General features: G+C 38.7%; 1 protein-coding gene across 1 annotated transcript; it reads right to left on the minus strand.

Annotated features, from left to right (window-relative positions):
- Positions 1-715: 715 nt before the first annotated feature.
- Positions 716-22,151, minus strand: LOC140226297 (cytochrome P450 3A29-like). Its single transcript, XM_072306795.1, has 12 exons — positions 21,968-22,151; positions 12,750-12,843; positions 12,193-12,342; positions 10,864-10,980; positions 9,227-9,315; positions 8,431-8,579; positions 7,712-7,842; positions 6,187-6,360; positions 4,739-4,959; positions 4,380-4,517; positions 3,888-4,050; positions 716-1,445 (listed from the first exon to the last, which is right to left on the minus strand). The coding sequence occupies exons 1-12, from the start codon at positions 22,048-22,050 to the stop codon at positions 1,371-1,373; spliced, it is 1,584 nt and encodes a 527-aa protein (XP_072162896.1). The 5' UTR covers positions 22,051-22,151; the 3' UTR covers positions 716-1,370.
- Positions 22,152-22,905: the final 754 nt, after the last annotated feature.

Here is a 22,905-nt window from a genome sequence, read left to right on the forward strand (position 1 = left end):
AATTTGGACTGAAGAATCCACCCTGAAAATTTGATGGATGAAAGGGTATATCTCACTTATCCAGGTTAGTGAAGCTGAAATACCTCATTTCTCCCAGCTATTTTACACAATTTTTTTGAAATTTGATTTTTAACACATATCCCTATGGGGAAATATTTATGGGTGTGAGTCCTTAAGACATGGGAAGGTGTACCTGTGAGGTTTCTGGTGTCTGTAGAGTGATTGAAATGGGTTTGTAGGCGTAATGTGGGGGTAGTGAAGCGTGAGCATGTATTTGATGTAAAATACAGTGTTTTGAGGGACGATAGCACGAGAAATTTGATGCTGATGCTGTATATATATATATATATATATATATATATATAAGTATAGATATCGTATATGTGTCAGTCAGAGGTGAAGGCGTTTATCATAATGGAGGGACAGGAATACAACGAAGGTGAGAAAATAATCAAGAATAATTACAAGAAAAACAAGTTGATAATTCATATTTCTGCAACTTCCTCCGTTGACTCGCCATCTCATTTCTGTCTGCCTGCCTTTCTGTCTGCCTTTCTACTCTTTTTTCCTAACAATGTATTACATCCTTGAATCTCACTGGAAGTTGTAATTCTTTTTGTGCGAGCACACCCTAAACCCACGTTTTGATTTACCAATCTTAGACAATTAAAGCTAACGGAACAATTTAAATTTCAAACGAACTAAGCGTCTAGCCTACGAGGAGATTAGTAGTATGTAGCCCCTCACTAGCCCCGAGCCCTGGGTTTAAAACGGACAGCAAGGGTTAAGGAAATCTAGGTTCCATTAGATATGAGAACATAAGTAGGTATTCATATTCATACTAGGTACGACAGTGTCATTTTTACATCATAATTAGAGACCTTCAACATCCTAACATTATTTCATCCCCTCCAAGACTTCCAATCACTCCGGTCTTATCATCGATTGATAAACAAATACTATCACTCAAACACAAGTAAACCTAAGGCGACAGGAATATTGTCAGCTCCATCTAAAGTCTACATGGACTTTGGAAATTTATGATTTATTTACACCATAATTAGACATCTCCAACATCCAAACATTGTGTCACAAGCTCCTTCTCTTCCAATTACTCCGGTGTATCACCGATTTGTAAACAAATTATTACACAAACAAAAGTAAACCAAAGGCAACAGGAATACGGTTAGTTCCATCTACAATCTACATGGAGTTGGGAATCTCGCATGGGTCGGTTAATTTAACTGATCATTATCATCAAGTACATGAGAGGCTTTTGCAGCGTAGAAGAATACATGTTTTTTTACGCTTTATGAATGGCTATGTTATGAAATCATTATTTAACAGGAAGGCCTGGGGTAGAATCATTCTCAGCGAGCGACCAGTTTCAGGGTTACTCCATTGGGAGGAGAAAGGAGACCACTGGTACCCAACTTTGGAGGAATCTGCAGAAAACAAGCAAACAAAATAAAGGAACAAACAATAATTTCTATGATTTGAAAACGAGTTCGAACAGGAGCACGCCATGTTAAATCTGGCCACCTTTAATTCAAGCAGGGTGATGGAGCGGGGAAATTGATGTTGTGCATGAACTTCAGTAAAAAAAAAAAAAAAAAAAAAAAATATATATATATATATATATATATATATTTTGTGTCGATGACATAATGTTTCAGAGTGTACGTTATTACTGGCTCTCCCTTCGCTACTGGATCCTTGAATAAAAAATCCACTCCAAAAGTTTACCAATTTCATAAAAAAGGGAGAAAAAAAAATCCCAGCAGAACAGTACAAATACGATCAAAATTGGATAAGAAATACGGAAGCTGTGATATTCTGAAATTCATTTTTTAACACTTCTTGGTCAGTCCTTATGAATATTCAAATCAGCAAGATGATGATGTTATACTCTCAAATTTTCTTGTTCATTTCATAAACGGAAATGATAAAAAATCTCATTTTTCAGCTGTATGAATAAAACACTTTCCTCAAAACCACGCAAAATAAGAAAAAAAAAACCAACAAAAAATGTTAATGGTATGGAAATACTCTTCAACCTGTATTAGGTAATAATAACGACTCTTTTCGAATTTCATATGAAATATTGAGAGGGCATGGCATTATCAACTCGCTTATTTGAACATTCATAAGAACTGGTCAAGATCTGTTATTCGAAAAAAAATGCGAAATTCAAATATGATATAAATTATCTTTTTCATTTCTTATCCGACTTTTGCCACTTTTGGAACGTTCTGTATGGATTTTTTTCTCTCTTTCTTTGGAGCTTATTCATTTTTGGGTAGACTTCCTCTTAAGGGAAAAAGGAATGTCTAAAGAACGAATTTTAAATTTTCATGGGGAAGTATTACAAGAACCCTCTTCAAGGAGAGATATGACAAAATATAGAGGATGATATTATAACTGTAAAAAGGAAACCAGGACAATATTCTAATGTAAACAGGACAGCCATTGATTGTCGGAATTGGTCAAACACCTCACACAGCCGTTAGGGAAAAATGAAGTGGAGGGACTTTTATTCCTTACAAATATTGTAAACAAATCACGAAGCTATTATTTTCTGATGAGGTCGGAGAGCTGTGGGGTAAGGGACATGTATGACCCGATTTGGTTCAACGGCTGAATAAAACCACACTGTGAATAACCCAATGCTGCCGAAATTTAGGTCAAGCGCTAACTAATGTAAGTGGGATGCGGTTCGGATAGTTCTTTTTTGATCAATACTCGCAGGCACACCAAAGACAGAAACGCAGGCTTTGGAGGATTCACTATACGTGGATAATATACCAGGTGAGCAAGAAAGAAAAAAAGAATAGGAATATGCATGAATATTCATGTGTCGTTCATGAGGATATCTTTTATGTCAGTAAATCTTAAGATAAAGGATGATAAATGCTCAAATGAAGCAACTATCAATGCAATGAATTAATCTGATTTTATGGAGCTTTCCGCGGAGTTTGAGGAAACCATTGATTTTAAGAATTAATAAAGACGAAAAAAAGGGAAAAAGAAAAAACAAACAAACATACAATGGCGTCCAGTACTCCTCGATCATAACCCATTGCTCTCTTATAAATCTACAGAGCACGTCTTGACAACGTGAAACGACAGGTTCACAATATTGCAACAAAAAAATATTATCCTAATTTACATGCTTGTCACAAATGTGGTGATTGTTTACTTACCTTGAAAGAGGTTTCATTTGGATGGATAACTAAATTGTTTAAGAGAGCAGGTAATCGGGGATTTGAGAATTTTACTTGATCCTTAATCTCTGCCATTTGACCCCATGGCCCAAAAATTCCTAGGAAAACCACTGTTAGGCAGTTATTTTCAGGATGACATCTTTGGCCATTTCCGAGATATGAAAAAAGTGCCTTTTTTAGCATTTTCACTCGACCTTTGACCTTTTACCTTAAAAAAAAGATACCTTCAGGCCTTGTGCAGAGTAAACTTTTCGAGAGTATTTTGACCTCGACTTTTGATTTTGTGCATGTGCACCCAAAAGTTGTCAACTTCGTCCACTCAAACATACATATGCCAAGAAACAACCTCAATTAGTTTTTAAGTTAGGCTGTCCATAAGATTGATCAAGGACGGACGGACGGACTGACAGACTGACAGACAGCCCAAACGCATAATGTCCCTGGCAAAACTTCGTGCCGGAGGCATAAGATTCCTCAATATCTGCAGTCCCGTTCAATTTCTTTTTGTGTGTATTTCGCAGGTGTGCGTGAATGTGAACGTTTATTTTATCCTACCCTTTTCCAATGGTGCCTGGGCAAGGTTAATCAGAATTGTAAAATCTTATAAGGCATAATAAGCACGAATTGTCGGGGGGGGGGTATCAACGGGCAGAGGGAACGTACCTCAGTCAGCGGGCTCGTCTCGAAACGTGCTTTTTGCAGGACGCGAACAAGCGCCATCTTAGCTTCCATCAGGGCGAACCTCATCCCGACACAGATTCGCGGTCCGGCGCCGAAAGGCATCCAGGTGAAGGGGTCTCGCTTCTCACGATTCTCCTTGGAGAACCTGGAGACGATGGAATAACGAGACCAAGAAAGAAGTATTCATTGGAAGAAAAAGAAGAGAAGAAGAAATAGACAAAGGGGAAGACAAAGGAGAAAACGAAAAAAAAAAAGTATAAGAAGCAGGAGTAGTTCAGAAACACATGAAGAAAACAAGGACAAAAAGGAAAATAAAATAAAAAACCGTACATTCATGATAAAAAATGGTGTAAGAAAGAAAAAAGAATGAAACGGGGAAAGGATGATAAGAATTTAAGGAGCAAGGAAAGGATGAAGAGAATTCAAAACTGATGAATTTGCCGAAGATGATTGGGGGAATTAAATGTATCTCACCTATCAGGATCAAACTTGCTTGGCTCGGGCCAGTAGGAGGATGAGTGATGCATGGTGTACGGGTTGACCCATACGTCCACTCCCCGCTCGATGGTGACTCCCTTGTACGTGCAGGTCTCGCCACACTCGCGATCCAGTCTACGTAAAATACGTAAAATAATAGTCTCGTGAAAGTTACCAAGACTTTATTCAGTCGGTGCTATGATTATAAATACATTTAGGATGGAGCTAAGGAAAGGGCGTGGCTTTGTATACCGTGTATCAATGATCTGATACTCATCTCTTCACCATTAGAAGAATGAAACGAACTATAATACATGAAAGTAACAAAACAACCAAACAAAGATGAAAATCATTACGTGGTAGCGGGTGGGTAGTAGCGGAGAATCTCACACATGACCTGATCGAGGTACGGCATCGTTGAGACCTTCGTGTAATCGACATCGTCGCGGTTGGGGGCCAGCTTATCGATCTCGGCGATGAGTTTGTCCTGGACATGGGGATTTTGGGCGAGGAGGTACGATCCCAGCGTGAGAGCAGTGGTAGTTGTCTCGTAGCCGGCCGAAAGGAAAATCATTGCCTGTGTGTATATGAGAGGCAAGGATTTCTAGAGGGATATCGATCACAGGTGTTGTCTACTTTTCAAAAGACGAAACTTGGTATTTACGCGTGTTTTTGAAAATGCACGCAGCCTATATAATGATCCGAATGATTCGAAATATCAAAGACTCTGGCAGATTCATTATATCTCTTCGATTCTTTTTCAGTCATGTATATGAGTTCATTCCCTTACATTTCTGAATAACTGATATGGCATGAAAACTATATTCGAAAGTCAATAATTTCACAGATCTTATCACTGCGACATAGGAGAGGTGAACCTTTTAGAATTTTTACGTTCAAGAGGAGCAGAGATGACATTTCTTATGCCCGTGAGTAAGAGAGAAAATTCTCCTCACTACAGTATGTATTACTACACAAAGCAGTTTCAATTATAAATCTCACAAATTTCCGGGCAAGCCTTGCATGTAACTTCCGGGAAACAATAATTGCTGCTACCCGGAGGTCCCAGCAGATAGACAGGTGGCTTACAGTTCACACCACGTGTCTCGCCCCTTGTTGCCCGGAGGTGTGCACGTCGTCCTATTTACCCGCAGCCAAGTTTAGGCCTTGTCATATCTTTCCGGGCAAGCTTGGGGGGGGGGGGGGGGGTCTTGCTGCTTGTAGGGATTTTCCATTCATAAGTAAGGCTTTCCCACAAAGGTGTGGCAGGGCCTTGCGCATTCTCAAAACTTGCTCCGGATGAGTTGCGGGGGTTATCAGTCGCACCTTCACGCAACTCCAACGCAGGTAACATAGTTGTAACACATTTACTTTGTCCATTTGTCGCCCGTAATTTAGGTGGATCAGTTTCGAAGCTCGCTCACGTGCTCCTTCAGAGCCTGACATGCAGGTCACACTGAATACACACAAGTAGAACCTAATAAGGACGCGTCCCGCTGCAGGTTAGACGCTCGCGAAACTCGCCCAAATCCTTGACTGCCCACAGAAAATTATCCTGCCTGCTGAAAAATCTCTACACGCAAGAAGCCCGGGGAGTTTGCCCGGAAAGGCCTGACATGGTTGTCGTCGGATTTAACTTACATTGCGCGCTACAATTTCATCCGTGTAAATCTCACGACTGAAGTTAAACATATAAACATATTTGTTTATTTTAACATGTATGTTAGAATCAATGCATCTTTCGGGTTTTTTTGTTTTTTTTATCTAACACAAACATGACAGGGTACCTCTTATCTCAGCCTACCTGTCCAACAACCTCACGCCTGGAAAGGCGCCCTCTAGTGGTCGGCGTGATGGAATTCTTGCCTTCGTCGGATCCGACGAAGAGTTGGTTATGCTGGTCGTCGTCGTCGTTTTCGATGGTGTGTATGTTTTTGCCATCCTGGGCGTCGATCAGGAGTTGGAGGAAGTCCACATTCTGATATATCATGAGAAATATTGGTCATTTTTGAAACTACTTATTTCGTCTAAATATAGTGACATCTTCAGTTCCTTGTACTATTTCTTACATGCAACATTTGCAATGAAATTCAAATAAGAAGATAATCAATTATGAATGGCAGCAAATCATGCTTTCTGTATCAACTGCCCCGGAAGTTGATGGGACGAGTGAGGGTCTACAAGACGGTGAGACAGACAACCAGACAGACAGACAGACACAGAGACAGACATCACAGACAGAGAGACAGACATGTAAAATGTCGGACACATAATATATGTGACCGTGCACCTCAAAACGAACATAAAGTTGCACACACTGATTTTGCGTGAGGACTGAAAATAAGTGAAATGCATCAGCTAGCCGGACTTGACTTTTTCATATTTTCTGAAAGAGCGGGTCTTCTTCTTTTCGCGTTATAAATGATATTTATTATTTTGCACTGTGCTAAAATTTGGTATCATAAAACAGGCAAGAAAGTTTGTTTTTTTAGCAGTTTATCTCGAACATTTTTGGTAGAATAGTGTGATTAGGTGTGTCTATAGAATACCTTTTTCATTTCTGAAAAACCTTGTCCACACTCTTCACTTTCAACTCTAATAACTTTTGAAAGGATAGTGCTACTGCTTTGAAAGTTGGCGTTAATTATGGACAGAATGTGTTAATGAGGCATGCTTAATTTCAGTTTAATCTAATGATCCCTTCATTGTTGTTACTCTGGTGGTTTACTTCCTGTTTTTTGTCCCATTCATCGCACAGCCAGCACGGTTTGGTAAAGATTAAGCGCTTGAACTTCAGAGCCTCTTTTCTCAGTTCACACTTTTCCTTAGTTTGTGCTTTCTTTCCAATATTTAGATAGGTTAGGAGAGTCCATTTGATTTGAGTTATACATCATTTTAAAGCTTAAAGTCTGCTCTTTCAGAATATGGTCTTAACTTAAAATTCATGTCTGGCGACTTTTTGTTTGTTTTGAGGTGCAGGGTCACATATGGAGTATGGAGTGGTAGATAATCCATTTACTAGTCGTGCTAGTATCACATAAACATGCCCCTGACGTCAACGCTGAAAAAAGCAAGCATTATAAGTTTAGCTGTAAAATGTCACCATGCATGAACAATGATAATGACACCGTCAACAACAACAACAACAGCAACAACAACAACAACCACAACAACAGCAATCACAACTTAGTAAAAACAGAAACAATAACAACAACCACAACAACAACAATCACAACTTAGTAAAAACAGAAACAATAACAACAACCACAACAACAAAAAAGTAAACTACAATAATAAACACAGTAGCAGGAAAACCGTATTCAACGCACGTGCGTGCCGTGTCCGCTCTTCCTCATAGCAATGGTTTTGTCAATGACTTCAGTGAAGAACTTGATCGTGTCTTTCGGGAAGAGGGTGAATCCAAGAAATTTGACAACAGGCGCCAAGAACGGCAGGAAAGCTGAACTCGAAGAACAACATTGAAACAAAAGATAAATCGGGGGAAAGTGTCAGTCAGTGAAAGCATAATATTCATATAAATGATACTATTAATACTTCTCCCCCTACTTCTGCTACATTACTCTTGCTGCTGCTGCTGCTGCTGCTACTACTACTACTACTACTACTACTACTGCTACTAGTAGTAGTACTAGTAGTAGTAGTAGTAGTAGTAGTAGTAGTAGTAGTAGCAGTAATAGTACAACTACAATTACTGCTACTACCACTGCTTTTACAAGTACAGTTACTACTACTACTACTACTACTACTACTGCTGCTGCTGCTGCTGCTGCTACTACTAATACTACTACTACAACTGCATCTTCTACATTTTTTTTTTCTGTGTTGCTTTTTTCCCGCATTGAATTTACTTTAAGTAAGAAGGACTTTGAATCAAAGAAGGGAGTATCAATTCTGACGGGTGAATATCTATGTGCAATGACAGCTTCTAGCCAATGCCACTCTCTGTACAAGTGTATTTGTAATATTCAAAGAACTATCCCCGCTATCTTATTCTGTTGAAAATCCTTTTGGTTCCTCGGTTACTTACAGACGAGGGCGAACACGGGCGTGGTGAAAGAAACCTGGAAGAATTTCTTGGCGTGGTTGACGAAAGGTTCGTCTGCCTGAGTCTGTGACTTCACCTGCAGACCGAAGGCACAACTCGCCACCGTGTCCATCACGAAACCGCCGAACAGACTGCACCGGTTAATCAAGTAAACATCAAAATGAATGATACAGCATTATAGATTTATAAAGCACAAAACACGTAAATGTACAGACAGTATAAATCTTCCGCAAGGATCTCTGAGTGGAGTTTAAAAGCAGAACCTTTTCCCCTAATCGGTAAATTCAGGACTAATGTGATATAAGTGGGTCTGTTTAGATGACACATAAAAGTCACTGAATTGTTCGTGCATTTCCTACGCGCTTGCATTTTCTCATTTCAAACTTATATGTTAATGGATAATTATTTATACATGTTAGAAAAAAGGACATGTATTGCGCCTTGTGGCGAAATTTGTCATGTTCATCGTAATGCTGACTATAGCCGGTTATGGAAAGCGCCCTCTTTGCCCAGCTATGGCGATTTTAAAGTGTTTCGATGGAAATAAGCCAGTTCATGAATGTGAATTTGCCATTGATTTAAAAACGAATGGAATCATCGGCAAACTTCATCTAGAATGTTTAGGGTTGATTCATTGGCAGAACACGGTCTGAAGAAAATGATCTGTGTTGAAAGCTAACATGATGTGCTCATTTATGAATAATTCACTGTAGGGAAAGTGTCTCGATAACAATGAGCAGAATCAGTGGAATTCGGATCGAGGGAAGTTTAGACTTACTCCTTACACTGAACTTTGCCATCCTTAGCACACGCCTTCTGTACGTTGTCCATCATGGTATCTGCGCAGGAATTCACGATGCCTGACATCTTGGTGAAGAGAAATCATATAGTGGAAAATAGAACAAGCTAATAAGCATTGATTTTAGTTGAAACTCAGGATTTTATACACTGTAAAAACATCGGTGTTAGATTTAACACCACGGGTGTTAAATCTAACATCGACCAAACTTCAATAAAGGACCACACCCACAGGTGTTAAAAATGCACTGTGATGGTGTTGAAAAGTGTTCACCTGACACTTCGTGGTGTTAATTTGACACTGTACCTGGTGTTATTTTGACACTGTACTGGTGTTAATTCAAAAATGACACCACATGGTGTTGATTTGATATTTGCTGGTGTTAATATCAATGGTTTAACACCCGTCCAGCTTCAATAAGGGACCACACCAGCTGGTGTTACTTTGGTGTAAATTTATTTTCACATTTTTTCAAAAATCTAGTATTTTAATGTAAAATTCTTGATCGTCTTGTTTAAATTAAAAATCAACAAGAAGTGCAGTTACTAAGAAACTCTTCAAAAAAAAAGTTTAAAATTTGGAAATGACACCCGTAGGTGTTAATTTAACACCATAAATGAGCACCGAAAATTTAACACCAGCTCGGTGTTCACTATTTAACACCGGACTTTTTGCAGTGTATGTACGATAAAAGGGCAAGATTTCCTAATGCATATGGAGTCACTCTTAAAATGCAGAGAAAATGGTGACTCGCCTAACTGAAGTGCTACAAAAGCTGGACGATTCGTTCAAGAGTAAAAATTATTTCTGGTAGATTTGCTTTATTTGGACATTCCCGTATGCCCCTCAGGAATGAAAGTCTGAATATAATCCGTGATCCCATATAGTTTTGCATGTTAGTTTGTTTCTTCACATTAATTCAACGAGACCACAAAAAAAAAAAGCGGCACTTGATGATAACAAATCGCAAACAAATTAATATAAAGAGGAAACAGTTCACAATATTATATTCCACCTTTCTTATTGAGAAATTTCGAAGCAAAAATTAGTAATGAAACTCTGGAAATCAAAAGAGTGTTAGGCAGTGTTAACTTGATTTCATGTATAACACTCTGATCATCAAATAGGAGTGGCCAATATGAAATATCTAAATATGTGACGTAATAACATTCTATGTTAACATTTCGAATGGACCTTTCGTAAGAATACTTGAATGCGCCCGCAAAGATGCCTCCCAAAACCAGGTAAATTCTTATGTGCTAATCAATGTTTGAATATTATGATTAAACAAAGACAAAGCAACGCAACTTAATGCTGTAGACCGAGCATAACGCGCATGATTACCCGCAGTGCCTTTCATTTCTTTACCAGTTATAATTTCTTTTATTCAAATGCATGTATTTTTCAAAGTTTCGATCCTTATCACTAAAAAAAAAAAAAAGGCTGGTATAAGAAGAATAGTGCTTTGAAGATGGTTTAGGACACTCTGGTGTGTTTGGAATGTATTTGAACGTGTATTGCTTGTGCAGGTGTGTGCGTTATTAGCAAACAGGAGAATGAGTTGATATAAGAACATAGTTATGTAAAGAGAAACGCCTTAGCGTCTCTCTACGTACCATCTTCATCTTTCGGCCAGTGAAAGTCGGGGTAAGGATGTCACGCACTTTCTTCCACTGCGCGTCTCGGAGGTTGAACAAGGCGGTGTCAAAGTCCCCGGATGACACGGGTATCTCCTGGGGCACATACACAAAAAGGTGGAAAGTCCACATGGAAATACCTGGCCTTCAATCAATCACCCAATATATCGATCAGCAGTCGATGAATGATAGTGATTGACGAATAATAGACAGGAAAATGAATGCATCCCTTCATCATTGAATTAGCGCCTTCCTCACATAAAAGAATGAAAGATTTTAAAGATTAGAAGCCCAAAAGCACAAACAAAAACAGTAAAAACGCACAGCTTCAAAAGTATTTTGCAGAAATTATTGGTAGCCTTTTGTTTCTAGATGAGTGAGAAAGAGAAAGAGAGAGAGAGAAGGAAGGGGAGACGGAGAGAGAAAAAAAGAAAGAGAGGGAGAGAGCTGACGTTTGCGTTTTCCTTCGCGTATATAGTCATAACTTTCGAATGATATTCATTTGTGAGACAAAGGTTGCAATACAGCTATTCAACCTTCTAGACCCCTCCGGAAGAGTAGCATTTTACAAGATATCGCTTACTCTATTGTTTATCTAATTCTGTTTTCAAATCATCCTAAATATAGTGTCCTATTGCAATATACAAATAATGCACAGGTGAGAGTGCGTTAGTGGAGATCCAGTGCACTTGTGGGTATGGGTATCTACAATGGTGCAACGTTCACAAGGCGCGGCGGAGTGCATGTTGCACAACATTGTGAATACCTGAAAATGAGCTGCACCTCCGATATCGAAAAAAGAAAACACACCAGTGCATTATTGCTTTATAAATGGTTCTGTGAAGTATTTTACATTTACCTTATTTTATGGGTAAATACAAATCAGCTGTACATGAAGAACTTGCAAGATATCCAAAGAAATACCCAAACACTCTCGTACTGCACTCGAACTTGTTTCCGGTAAGATCGCGCGCTTGTAAATTGACTGAGTGCTTATTGTTTTTAAAAATTGTGCAATATCGATGTCATTGATTACGACAAGCCACAGTCACGCGCGTATCTCTAAGTGAGAAGCCCTTCGTAGCCAAGGTCCTACCGGTCGCGATTTGCATGCAGTCAATAGTTAAAAAAATAAAAAAAGATATATGCCCGTTGGGCATATTATGAAGAACTAGTAAAGAATAGTCACGTGATTGCGTCTTGATTAGGATCTTTAAAGTCCTACTACTTCAACTGCTACTGCTCATACTACCATTAGCACAACTCCCACTACCCCTCTAAGCATATCTACAAATTGCTACGACTCACCCTCCTGTTATAGAACTTGCCGAAGTCCTTGATGAGTATTTTTCTAAGGAGCTCGACATCACTGACCATGATGATCGGTTCTCGCCACAGATAGATTCCGGTCACGGGGCCATGCTTGTCGGACATGCTTTTTATCGACTCGTGAAAATTCTTCCAAAGTGAAAGGAACGTGCAATGTGCATGTAGGTATAAAACTGCATAATTGAAATTTACATACACAACTGCAGTACTGTAAGCACTTAACCGTCACAACAAAATTTCCAACTTTATACTGTATTTATGGAAATGAAAGCAAGAGTTTATTAATTAGAGGGGACAAGGTTAAGGTGTGAGTTTTCTTCAGTTTGTCTCCCTCGATGAAGTTTGAAAAATCGCAACTGATCAGACAAGGCATGGACACAATGAAAGTCAGTTCATATCAACTTACTGAACAATAAACTCATTTCAACGCTTCTTCTCCTGAATTTTAATAATGATGCCATTAACAGCGTTACCATGTCAACGTGTGTAAGTATGCCTACTTATGTGTCTGTGTTAAGGTCTATGTAAAAACTTACGTTTCCAATAGCAAGGATGTTACCGAAGATCGGAAGAGGGGTGGGACCAGGAATTCCCATTCGCCAAAAGTAGGTGTGGCACCAAAAATCGTACCTACACGGCAGAAAACAAAGTGTGGATGCAAAGCATGATAATCACTAAGCCCATTTCGTTGACACAGACCAGCACAATATTATATATATATATATACATATATATATATATATATATATATATATATATATATATATATATATATATATATATAAACATAATAAACGTATAAAAGCGTCCATAGGGGGAATATACGTCTGAAAACGAGGTTGTCTTAAGGGGAATTCGTTCCAAAGGGGAAATTTGTGATTCCCCTTAAGGTTTTGACAATGTATGCAATGTTTTTCAAAGCCGTATCATTGATCCGGGGCCTCAGGACTAATCTACACTAGGGCACATTATGGCATAGTGTGTATAGATTGAGGACTGTACATCATTACAATTTAGGGGAGATTGGCAGGGATGCAAAAATGGGTGTATATATTGGATGTGCGTAGAAAACGGGCCATTTGGGCAATTTAGATGTTAAATTATCTGCTTTTTCCTTAAAAAGAGTTGTATTTTCTCATGAACATACAGAATGTAGTGGTATAAGATGCATTTTGTGCTCTTGTGAGTTCAATTCTGCTTTGGGCCCATATGAATGCATAATTTTTCAAAAGGGCAATATCAATGCCCATATCAATGCATAATTTTTCAAAAGGGCAATATTTGCATTTCTGCTGAAATTTGTCATGCTTTTCATCAAAATTCTCCCAAATTATCATTTATTCCGCATTTCCCTTTGGAGAAATAAAACATACTGAAATCATCATCATCATTATCACCTGATCAAGTGACGCATATGGCAGGACAAACAAAGGGTTTACCGAGGCGAACAAGGAAATATCAGCAAACAAAGTCCACCAAAATATCTTAACATATTTAATAGATTTAAAAACAAATCTGCTCTTGGTATATCGGATATTTTGGTGGACTTTGTTTGCTGATATTTTCTTGTTCGCCTGGGTAAACCCTTTTGTTTGTCCTGCCGTATGCGTCACTTGATCAGGTGATAATGATGATGATGATTTTAGTATGTTTTATTTCTCCACTTGTATAAAGGAAATCAACGTGACAAAATAGCAAATTGTCACATGAAAATATGCACAAGATTGTTTGTTAATACGAAATAAGAATAATACGTAAATGTGTTCATTATGGTATATGTTAAAGTATAGGTGGAGGAGACCTTTATCGACAAGCAAACGTGACCCTGCATCACAAAATCAACAAAAAGTCGCCAGACATGGATTTTTAGTTAGGGTCAGATTCTGAAAGAGCAGACTCTAAGCTTTCAAATGATGTACTACTCAATTCAAATGGACTCTCCTAACCTATCTGAATATTGGAAAGAAAACACACACTATGGACTAGCGTGATCTGAGAAAAGAGGCTCTGAAGTATGAGGTCTATACCAAGGGTCTATACAAGCGCTTATAGTCTTTACCAAGCAGAGCTAGCTGTTCGATGAAAGGAACAAAAAGCAGGTAGTAAACCACAGGAGCAACAACAATGAAGGGATTATCAGATTAAGCTGAAATTGAGCATGCTCTATCAACACATCTGTCCGTAATCAATGCCCACTTTAAAAGCAGTAACATTTTCCTTCCAAAATTTACTAGAATTGAAAATGAAGAGTGTGCAAAGGATTTTCAAGAAATGAAAAGGGACCTCTAAGATCCTATCACACTATTCTAAAAAAAAAAAAAAAAGTGGCATAAACTGCTTAGTACAGACTTTTCCGTTCATCTTATGATCCCAAACTTAAGAATAATGTAGAAGAAGAAAGCTCTTTCAGAAAACATGAAAAAACTCAATTGACTTGGTTGACCCGTTTCCCCTTTTTTGTGTCCTCCCATAAAACCAAGGGGTGCGTCTTTGTGTTTGTTTTGTGATGCAGGGTCACAAATAGCTTCTGACTTTGATAAAGGCCTCTGGACAATATGAGTTGTTGCTGTTCTCTCTGCTGAAGGAACAAAACACATAACACACAAAATTAATAACGTATGAATTAACAGTCGTCATTTTCTATGTTATTTGACTGAAGATGACAACACACTGGGGATTTGATACAAGAAAGAAATTGAATTAAGAGACAAGAATGATGGGTCCCCCATTATTCTTGTCCCTTAATTCAATTTCTGTCTTGGTTCCCCAAATAGGAAAAGATAAGAAAAGAGAAGGAAAGACAAGAGCAGAGCAGAGAAGAGAAAAAGCGATAGTATACAATGTTCAGAAGTTGAGAGCTTTATACATGAAATCAAAACCACCTAATATCATCGAAAGATCTATATTTCAAACACTAATGATATATAATGGCAAGCTGTGTGTGTGTGTGTGTGTGTGTGTGTGTGTGTTGTTGTTGTTTTTTTTTTTTGAGGGGGGGGGGATAGATCGGTGAGCATAACTTCTAATTTGAGTGATACCTTGAAGGAAGGATATTTTGTAAGCTGATTTAAATCCACGTCAAGTCACGTCATCCACGTCAAGCTCTGCTTATGATGACGGTCCCCTGTATTGATTTCTCCTTTGTTAATAGATACAGTATGCCTTAATATGTTATTTTGATTCATATGTCACTTCAGACTGATGTTGTTACGCAAATGATTTTTTTTTATATTGATTTGTATGTTATCTGTATCATTCTGTTTTCATTTGCAATTGTATTCGGAGAAAGAAAATGCAAAAATAAACGAAACAAACAAACAAACAAACAAACAAAACATTTTAAAGGTGATTGTTCGGTGCCGAGGACTTCCAGGGTACACCATGAACAAAATTTTGTCCTGCAGCTTGTCATTTTGACTGACGCTGGCTTTAGCCTTATCTTCACGAAATTCTTCCATCTGATTGGCTGAGAGCATATTTGTCCGACAAATTTGTAGGAGGAAACGCTTCATGAAATGCCCCAAGAGCCCATGATTTACGGCTCGCACCTTTATTTTTTTTTTTTCGTAACTAAGCGAGAAATTGTCTCATGAATATTCATTAGGCAGGGCAGCAAAAGCTTCAATTTTCTCGAACAAAGTAATTAGAAGTCCGCATAGTTCTACGCCACATCGTAGATGTTGTGTGTTGTGCGCATGTGTGTGTGTGTGTGTGTATGTGTGTACGCGTGTGCACGGTATATAGCTGTCTGCACGCAGGTGGTTGCGTGCGTCAACCGCTATCAGAACTTGAAGAAATAGAAATAAAAAGGTCCGTGGCACCTGTTATTGCGGTAAATTATGGGGGGAAATAGACATTATCAATCAAACACTATTAATACTCTGGCAAATATTACTGCTACCCAACGCCCAACGCCCAACGCCCAACGCCCAACGCCCAACGCCCAACGCCCAACGCCCAACGCCCAACGCCCAACGCCCAACGCCCAACGCCCAACGCCCAACGCCCAACGCCCAACGCCCAACGCCCAACGCCCAACGCCCAACGCCCAACGCCCAACGCCCAACGCCCAACGCCCAACGCCCAACGCCCAACGCCCAACGCCCAACGCCCAACGCCCAACGCCCAACGCCCAACGCCCAACGCCCAACGCCCAACGCCCAACGCCCAACGCCCAACGCCCAACGCCCAACGCCCAACACCCAACACCCCCCGGAAGAAGGCCCGTAGTCGACCAACCCAGAAAGGGGGAGGGGAGGGCATTTAAACTCCGAGATCTGACATGCCTGATCTGGCCTCTTATTTGAAAGTATAATATCGTGCGTTATGATAACTTGGATCACGAGAGGATCATGTTTGCTGTGCGGCTTCCGGGTTCAACTTTGAATCATGTGATCCTCCTACCACTGTAAAGGGAAACAATCACACTGATATTTTCAATAAAATGTAGAGAGATAAAAAAAGGTGAACATTTTAGCAAAAGGAATGCCATTTGGTGGTTTCAAAAGCGCTAACGCGAAACAGTTATATCCGTCAGGGACAACCCTTGTTCGAATTAGAAAAGGACATAACAGCTCTCCTTTGGTTTGCACACATAATACTGTTTTTCATTCACAAACACTGATCACTCGGGGCTTTACAGCCAAACAATCCTGCTCTTATGTTAGGCTGTCATACTTCTCTATGTACAACCCGATTCGATTCCGACCAATCATTATAATTACTTTGAAAACTATGCATGTATATTTTTGGGTATGTTTATCATGGACAAGGTTACGAGAATTTGTGATATTATTCTTGCAATAACATTATATGAGAAGTAAGAAATATATTGAAAGTGAAACTGAAATAGCTTATCATGTGTGTGTGTGTGTGTGTGTGTGTGTGTGTGTGTGTGTGTGTGTGTGTGTGTGAGCAATTCAGCAACTATGCATCATATCAAAACTTGTAGAGAAGATGTGTATCCTGGCGAATATGACATGACCATAACACCATTACCTCGTTTGAACTCGAGTACTCGAGTTTGAGACTAGTAGGCCTACTATTCAAATTTGGTTCGTCGAAGGCAGTATCAATTGTAGACTTGTTCTCTTTACTGCTGAGGTTATTTAAAACAGCGCGGGACTTTCTTTCACACGGTGTTTTTTTGTCACACCCTGATTTGTGACACTGTCTTAATACAAGTCACGAGACTCTACTGTATCAACATTAACAGGCATGGTTATCTCAGACAACCGTTGCATCCATGCCATGCAAACTAGATTAAAGAGATATTTCAGACGATCTGTATAATTTCACATAATATAATACATAAATCGATAGTGCCGTCAATGTATGTATTTGAAGGATTCATTGTGTGTCATTTATTTTAAGCTGAAATACTCAGAACGTATACTCAACACTTCAAAAGGATGATGTCATTGCAGGTTCACATAAGTATTCCAATAATGTAGCAGTATAATTCCCTTACAATACTACTTGCTTAACAAGTGTACCTGTACAGGATTTAAGCATAATTTCTTCTTTTGCTCTGCTTCCTTAAGCATCGAATCATGCATTCTTATGTGAAGTTGCTATTTCATCATCCTTTTTTTTTCATCGTGATTTGTTATGGAGTTCAAGAAAACAGTGCAATATTTTTACCCTGTAACGTGTCACGAAGAGAATTTCCCATCAATTGTTTACCCTCCTAATCTATATCAATCAATGATATCATGAAGACACAACGAGATTACAAAAGGAATCTTCACCTTTGTGTCTGTGTGTATAGCTTATCTGGAAAGGTCGCTTGGTACAGACTGTTTGTCAGGTGATCATATCAGCCAGCAAATTACACCTGGTCTTGCTAGATGTGAGAATGGGTGGGCTGAGCTCTGGGGGAGAGGTGGGAGGTGGGATTGGGGGAGGGGTTAGGGGAGAATTGGCCCAACCTGGCACATCGCAGTCATAATGACACACGTATATTTAGGCTCGTTGCATGACTGTTATTTTTACTCCATTTTTAGTTCCAAATGCTTTTGATTCAGATATCTTAGTGGTATTTTGAACATGTAAGAGAATGAGCAGGTCTACATGGAATCATAAATGTAAAAACCACATTTTATTATACGTGTTTGCATAATTATGTCTATCTTTGCATGTGGTTGCGGTTTGTGGGTTTGTGTGAAGCTCAATCTGTGAAGCGTTAATTAAGATCTCGTTTATGGCAATTTTGAAAAGACAGATAATGAAGCATAAATTATCGAAAATTGATCGGTCAAGTTTGGTTTCTAGTAAGATATCGATGAAAGTGTAATATAACTTTCGGGTCCTTCTTCATTTCGGTGCAATCACATGGCTGTTAGCCTTCTGTTGTCTCCTCGTTCATTTCAGCCCCATCCTACTCAGTCCTTTCTCGATTGATCATGCTCTTAAAAGGGGGAAAATCCTTAGAATCACATGACCGCCCCGCCCCCCCCCCCCAAAAAAAGAGTGACCAATGTGGGTTGGTAGCCTTCAGTATAACATTTTCCTTAAATGTAATCACTACTGATCACACAGCAAACATTCTAAGGTCAGAGGCCCATTATATCTGCAAACACAATGGCAGATATTTGAAGCACGTAACTTTGATATACCAGGATTTTTTCCCTCCTAACATTGAAAACACCCAGACAATACGTGCCCTGAGCTACGTACGTCATGTATGTGATAAAAGAAACACATAATCAAAGTTTTAATTCTGTTATGTAGAAACCAAAGTAAGACGTGTTAACTGAATTAAAGAAGACGGTATGTAGAGCCCACAAATGTCAAAATCGACTACTTATGTCAAAATTACTACAAATGTCATAACACGTCAATCACAAATGTCAGAATAACTACAAATGTCATAATACGTCGACAACAAATATCATAATTACCACAGATGTCATAACACGTCGGCCACAAATGTCATAACGCGTCAACCGCAAATATCAAAACTCATTGCCTGCAATTTAATAATGAAAAAATAGCGATCAGACTTAATTTGATCAACGTTTGTTTGTCTGTCAGTCTGTCAGTTATTGGGATGAAACTTGGTGGGTGGATGAAGGTTGATCCAAGAATTACTCGCAAATGTCACCTAACGCGTCAACCACTAATGTCAAAACCTATTGTTTGCATTGTAATAGTGAGAAATAAAAGTATGTTGAAATAAAACGGATTGAAATACAATCAAATCATTGCAGTATGCAACCTCTGTTTTGTGTGTATACGTATAGTCACCGTCTGTTTAGAGCAAGGGTTATAATCCATTTGTTAGGCAGGCCTTCTACACAAAAACAATGAAAATAATAAGCGACCAAAGATTTTTGGTAGCATATAGCTACATTACATCAGTATCAGATTTTAAGTTTTGGATGTCAGAGGGCTACATTTTGTTTAATGCTAATCAACCATCATTGAGAATGACTTTCTTTAAAGAAGTAACCTTAATCAAAGAAACAATTAGATTCCTCAGGGTCTGAAATACATGTTATCAGACTTTCTGAAAGCTATGGCAAGTATGAAACATGTACAACTTAAGCTATTCTAGTTTAGTGAAGCAGTATAGTCCATCACCGTCGCCTATAATTTGAGCTTATGATAGGTATTATAATGTTACGTTCTCGGAAAATATCTCATTCGCTTGTACACAGATCTCTACCGAATGTTTTTGTTGACGTGCACTTACGAAGAAGAAATATCTTCACATCAAACTCTGTAGTTGTTGAAATGGTTATAGGATTGAGGACTCGGCTAAAAGGGAAGAGGAATAATGAATCACAAGAAACAAACACATAAAGAAAAAAAAAACCATGGTATTTGTTCAAGTGCAAAACAGTCTATTCTTTAATGGTAAATTTGAGGCGATATTCCCATTGCCATGTCTAATTTGCATATTATGTGTGGGTGATATATTCCACATATTTGAAACCTCTAGCGATTCCGGCGATTCCGGACCCCCCAAAAACGAACAAACAAACAAACAAACAAAAACAAAACCCAAAACAACAACAACAAACAAATAAACAAACAAAAGAAAGGAAAACAAAAACAAAAACTAACAAATAAGGAAGAAAAAAGAGTAGTTTTTTTTTCAACTTCAGAAGTTTTGTAGATATTGCCTAACAGTTGTCATGAATATGCACACAAGTGAGCTGATACTCAGTATCTTTCATCACCGTTGATAGTGTTTAAAAGAAAATGGCGTTAATTTTAACCAGCTTTAAATGTGAAAGTCAGAATGTTAGTTCTTACTGAATGATTTAAGAATAATGGTAGGTCATGGGATATATCACACAAGCTCTCAGGCTAAAAGTGACAATAAAAAACCCTCGGGAACATTAATTCTGATTACGATCTGTATCATAATGAATGGCGAGTATTCGGACAAGTATTAATATGTTTTTCGTGCACTTTTTCTTACAACACATCCTCCAACAAGGTTTAAAGGATACATTAAAGGGAAGATAAACCCCAAGAGCAATGTGGATTGAGTGAAAGCAGCAACATTAGTAGAACACATCAGTGAAAGTTTGAAGAAAATCGGACAATCGATGCAAAAGTTATGAATTTTTAAAGTTTTGGTGTTGGAACCGCTGGATGAGGAGACTACTAGAGGTTATGACGTATGAGTGGACAACAATACCAAGAAAATATAAAGAAAATTCTACAAAAATCCATTTTTCATGAAAATTACAAATTCCATCAACTTGATATTGACATATGTTAAGGGTAGCAATTATTCCCCCTGCTTTCTGAAAGAGGTTGGTCCATTGCTCTTTCATGATTCTAGAAAAGTGAATTTTTGTTGAATTTCCTTTATATTTTCTTTGTATTGTTGTCCACTCATACGTCATATCCTCTAGTAGTCTCCTCATCCAGTGGTTCCAACACCAAAACTTTAAAAATTCATAACTTTTGCATCGATTGTCCGATTTTCCTCAAACTTTCACTGATGTGTTCTACTAATGTTGCTGCTTTCACTCAATCCACATTGCTCTTGGGGTTTATCTTCCCTTTAAGAATCTTTACATAGGGCACCTACATGGACATTCTAATACAGATGGAACTTTAAGCAGCGAAATCCACGCGCCAATTATATATCACCGACATTGCAACAGAATGCACAAATGAACTATTTATCCCATTGTTTGCGATGTATTAACATTGTTTGTGATCTACCAGTTTCTAGACATCATTCATGACTCTGTATTTGATAAATGAGATTTAATCTGTTAATAAATAACAAACGCTGAAACACATATAAGTCTCCGGGTATATCATTTCAACACTTTTCCCTGTTTGCAATACTCTGTCACTTTCCGCTGCCTTACTGCATCGTGTTCTTTACGTTTCGCCTAATGTACCTATCAAGAGGTGGTGGACTTTATCGTGACAATTTTATTACTTTTGAAATGCCTGTTGTAGTGTGAAATAACAATTCGAATGGAAAACATAACAATAATGTTTACAATACGGTCACGGCTCAATCGTCTTGCAACTCTACGACGTATAGCTGCTCACATTTCAGCACAATAATAATGATGGCGCAATACACGACCTCACCCCCCCCCCCGTCTCTCTCTCTCTCTCTCTCTCTCTCTCTCTCTCTCTCTATATATATATATATATATATATATATATATATTACATATATTACATATATATATAATATGCGTAAAATTGTGTATGATGTACCCCTAATGTAAATCCCTGCCTATAGGGAAAGGGAGAGAATTTAACTCACGCGAAGAAAAGGAGTATGGCCGTCACGAAGAGATAGACCGTAGTCGTGGACGTGGCCACATCGAAGACGTCGAGGAAAGCCATGACGATCACGAAGGAGTCAAGATCTTACAGGTATAAAGCAAAACACAAAACTTGGCAGAAAACTCTAAAGACAACCTCCTGAAATCCCGGCTTCCTCACGAATGGTGGTACCACCGGAAGATTGACCCCGATTTATGAGCGATTGCGTGCACTTCACATCATAGGAAAACGACCGAAAGGAGGGCGAAGGCCATTATGTACACAATCACAAATGACATATTTGCTGTTCTCTTCACACGTTACGATATCAGATATTTCCTTTGTAACTTTTCATTTTTTTTCCATGTTTCAACACTGCGTTCTCTACGGGTGACAGGTCTTTTTTGTATACGTCAGTTCTTGTCAAACAGTAGTCCCCCCCCCCCCCCCACACACACACACCATATTGGGACTACCATCGACCTTCAACCTCTCTTATTCTGTACGTTTTGTTTGCTCCCATTGTACAAAAGGTTGTGTGAACCTGGTCAAGTGCCATGAATTTGAGGTGAAGGGAGTGGAGAGGGCTGATGCCATCTAACACTGGTGAAATATGCCAAATGTATTGCACAATAATACAAAAGGTATCCGTGGGCTTCAATCAGACTGTCATATTGAAGGGATGGTACAGTATTGGTGAAGATGAGAATTGGGCTTTTTTTTTTTTTTGAGAGAGAGAGAGAGAGAGAGAAAGATACCAAGAAAACACTTATGAAATAGTACAGAGTATACCATTCTAAGAGGAATTCTAAGTTTATTTGATGAAAATCGGTTTGGAGTGACTGAAACATCAAAAAACAAAGTAAAACAAAGAGATCGTAAAAAAGTGTGGGTCCCACACATTATTAGAATCGCTCTGTTTTGAATATCTCAGCC

The sequence above is a fragment of the Diadema setosum genome, chromosome 3 (assembly GCF_964275005.1).
Source record: "Diadema setosum chromosome 3, eeDiaSeto1, whole genome shotgun sequence".
NCBI lineage: Eukaryota > Metazoa > Echinodermata > Echinoidea > Diadematoida > Diadematidae > Diadema > Diadema setosum.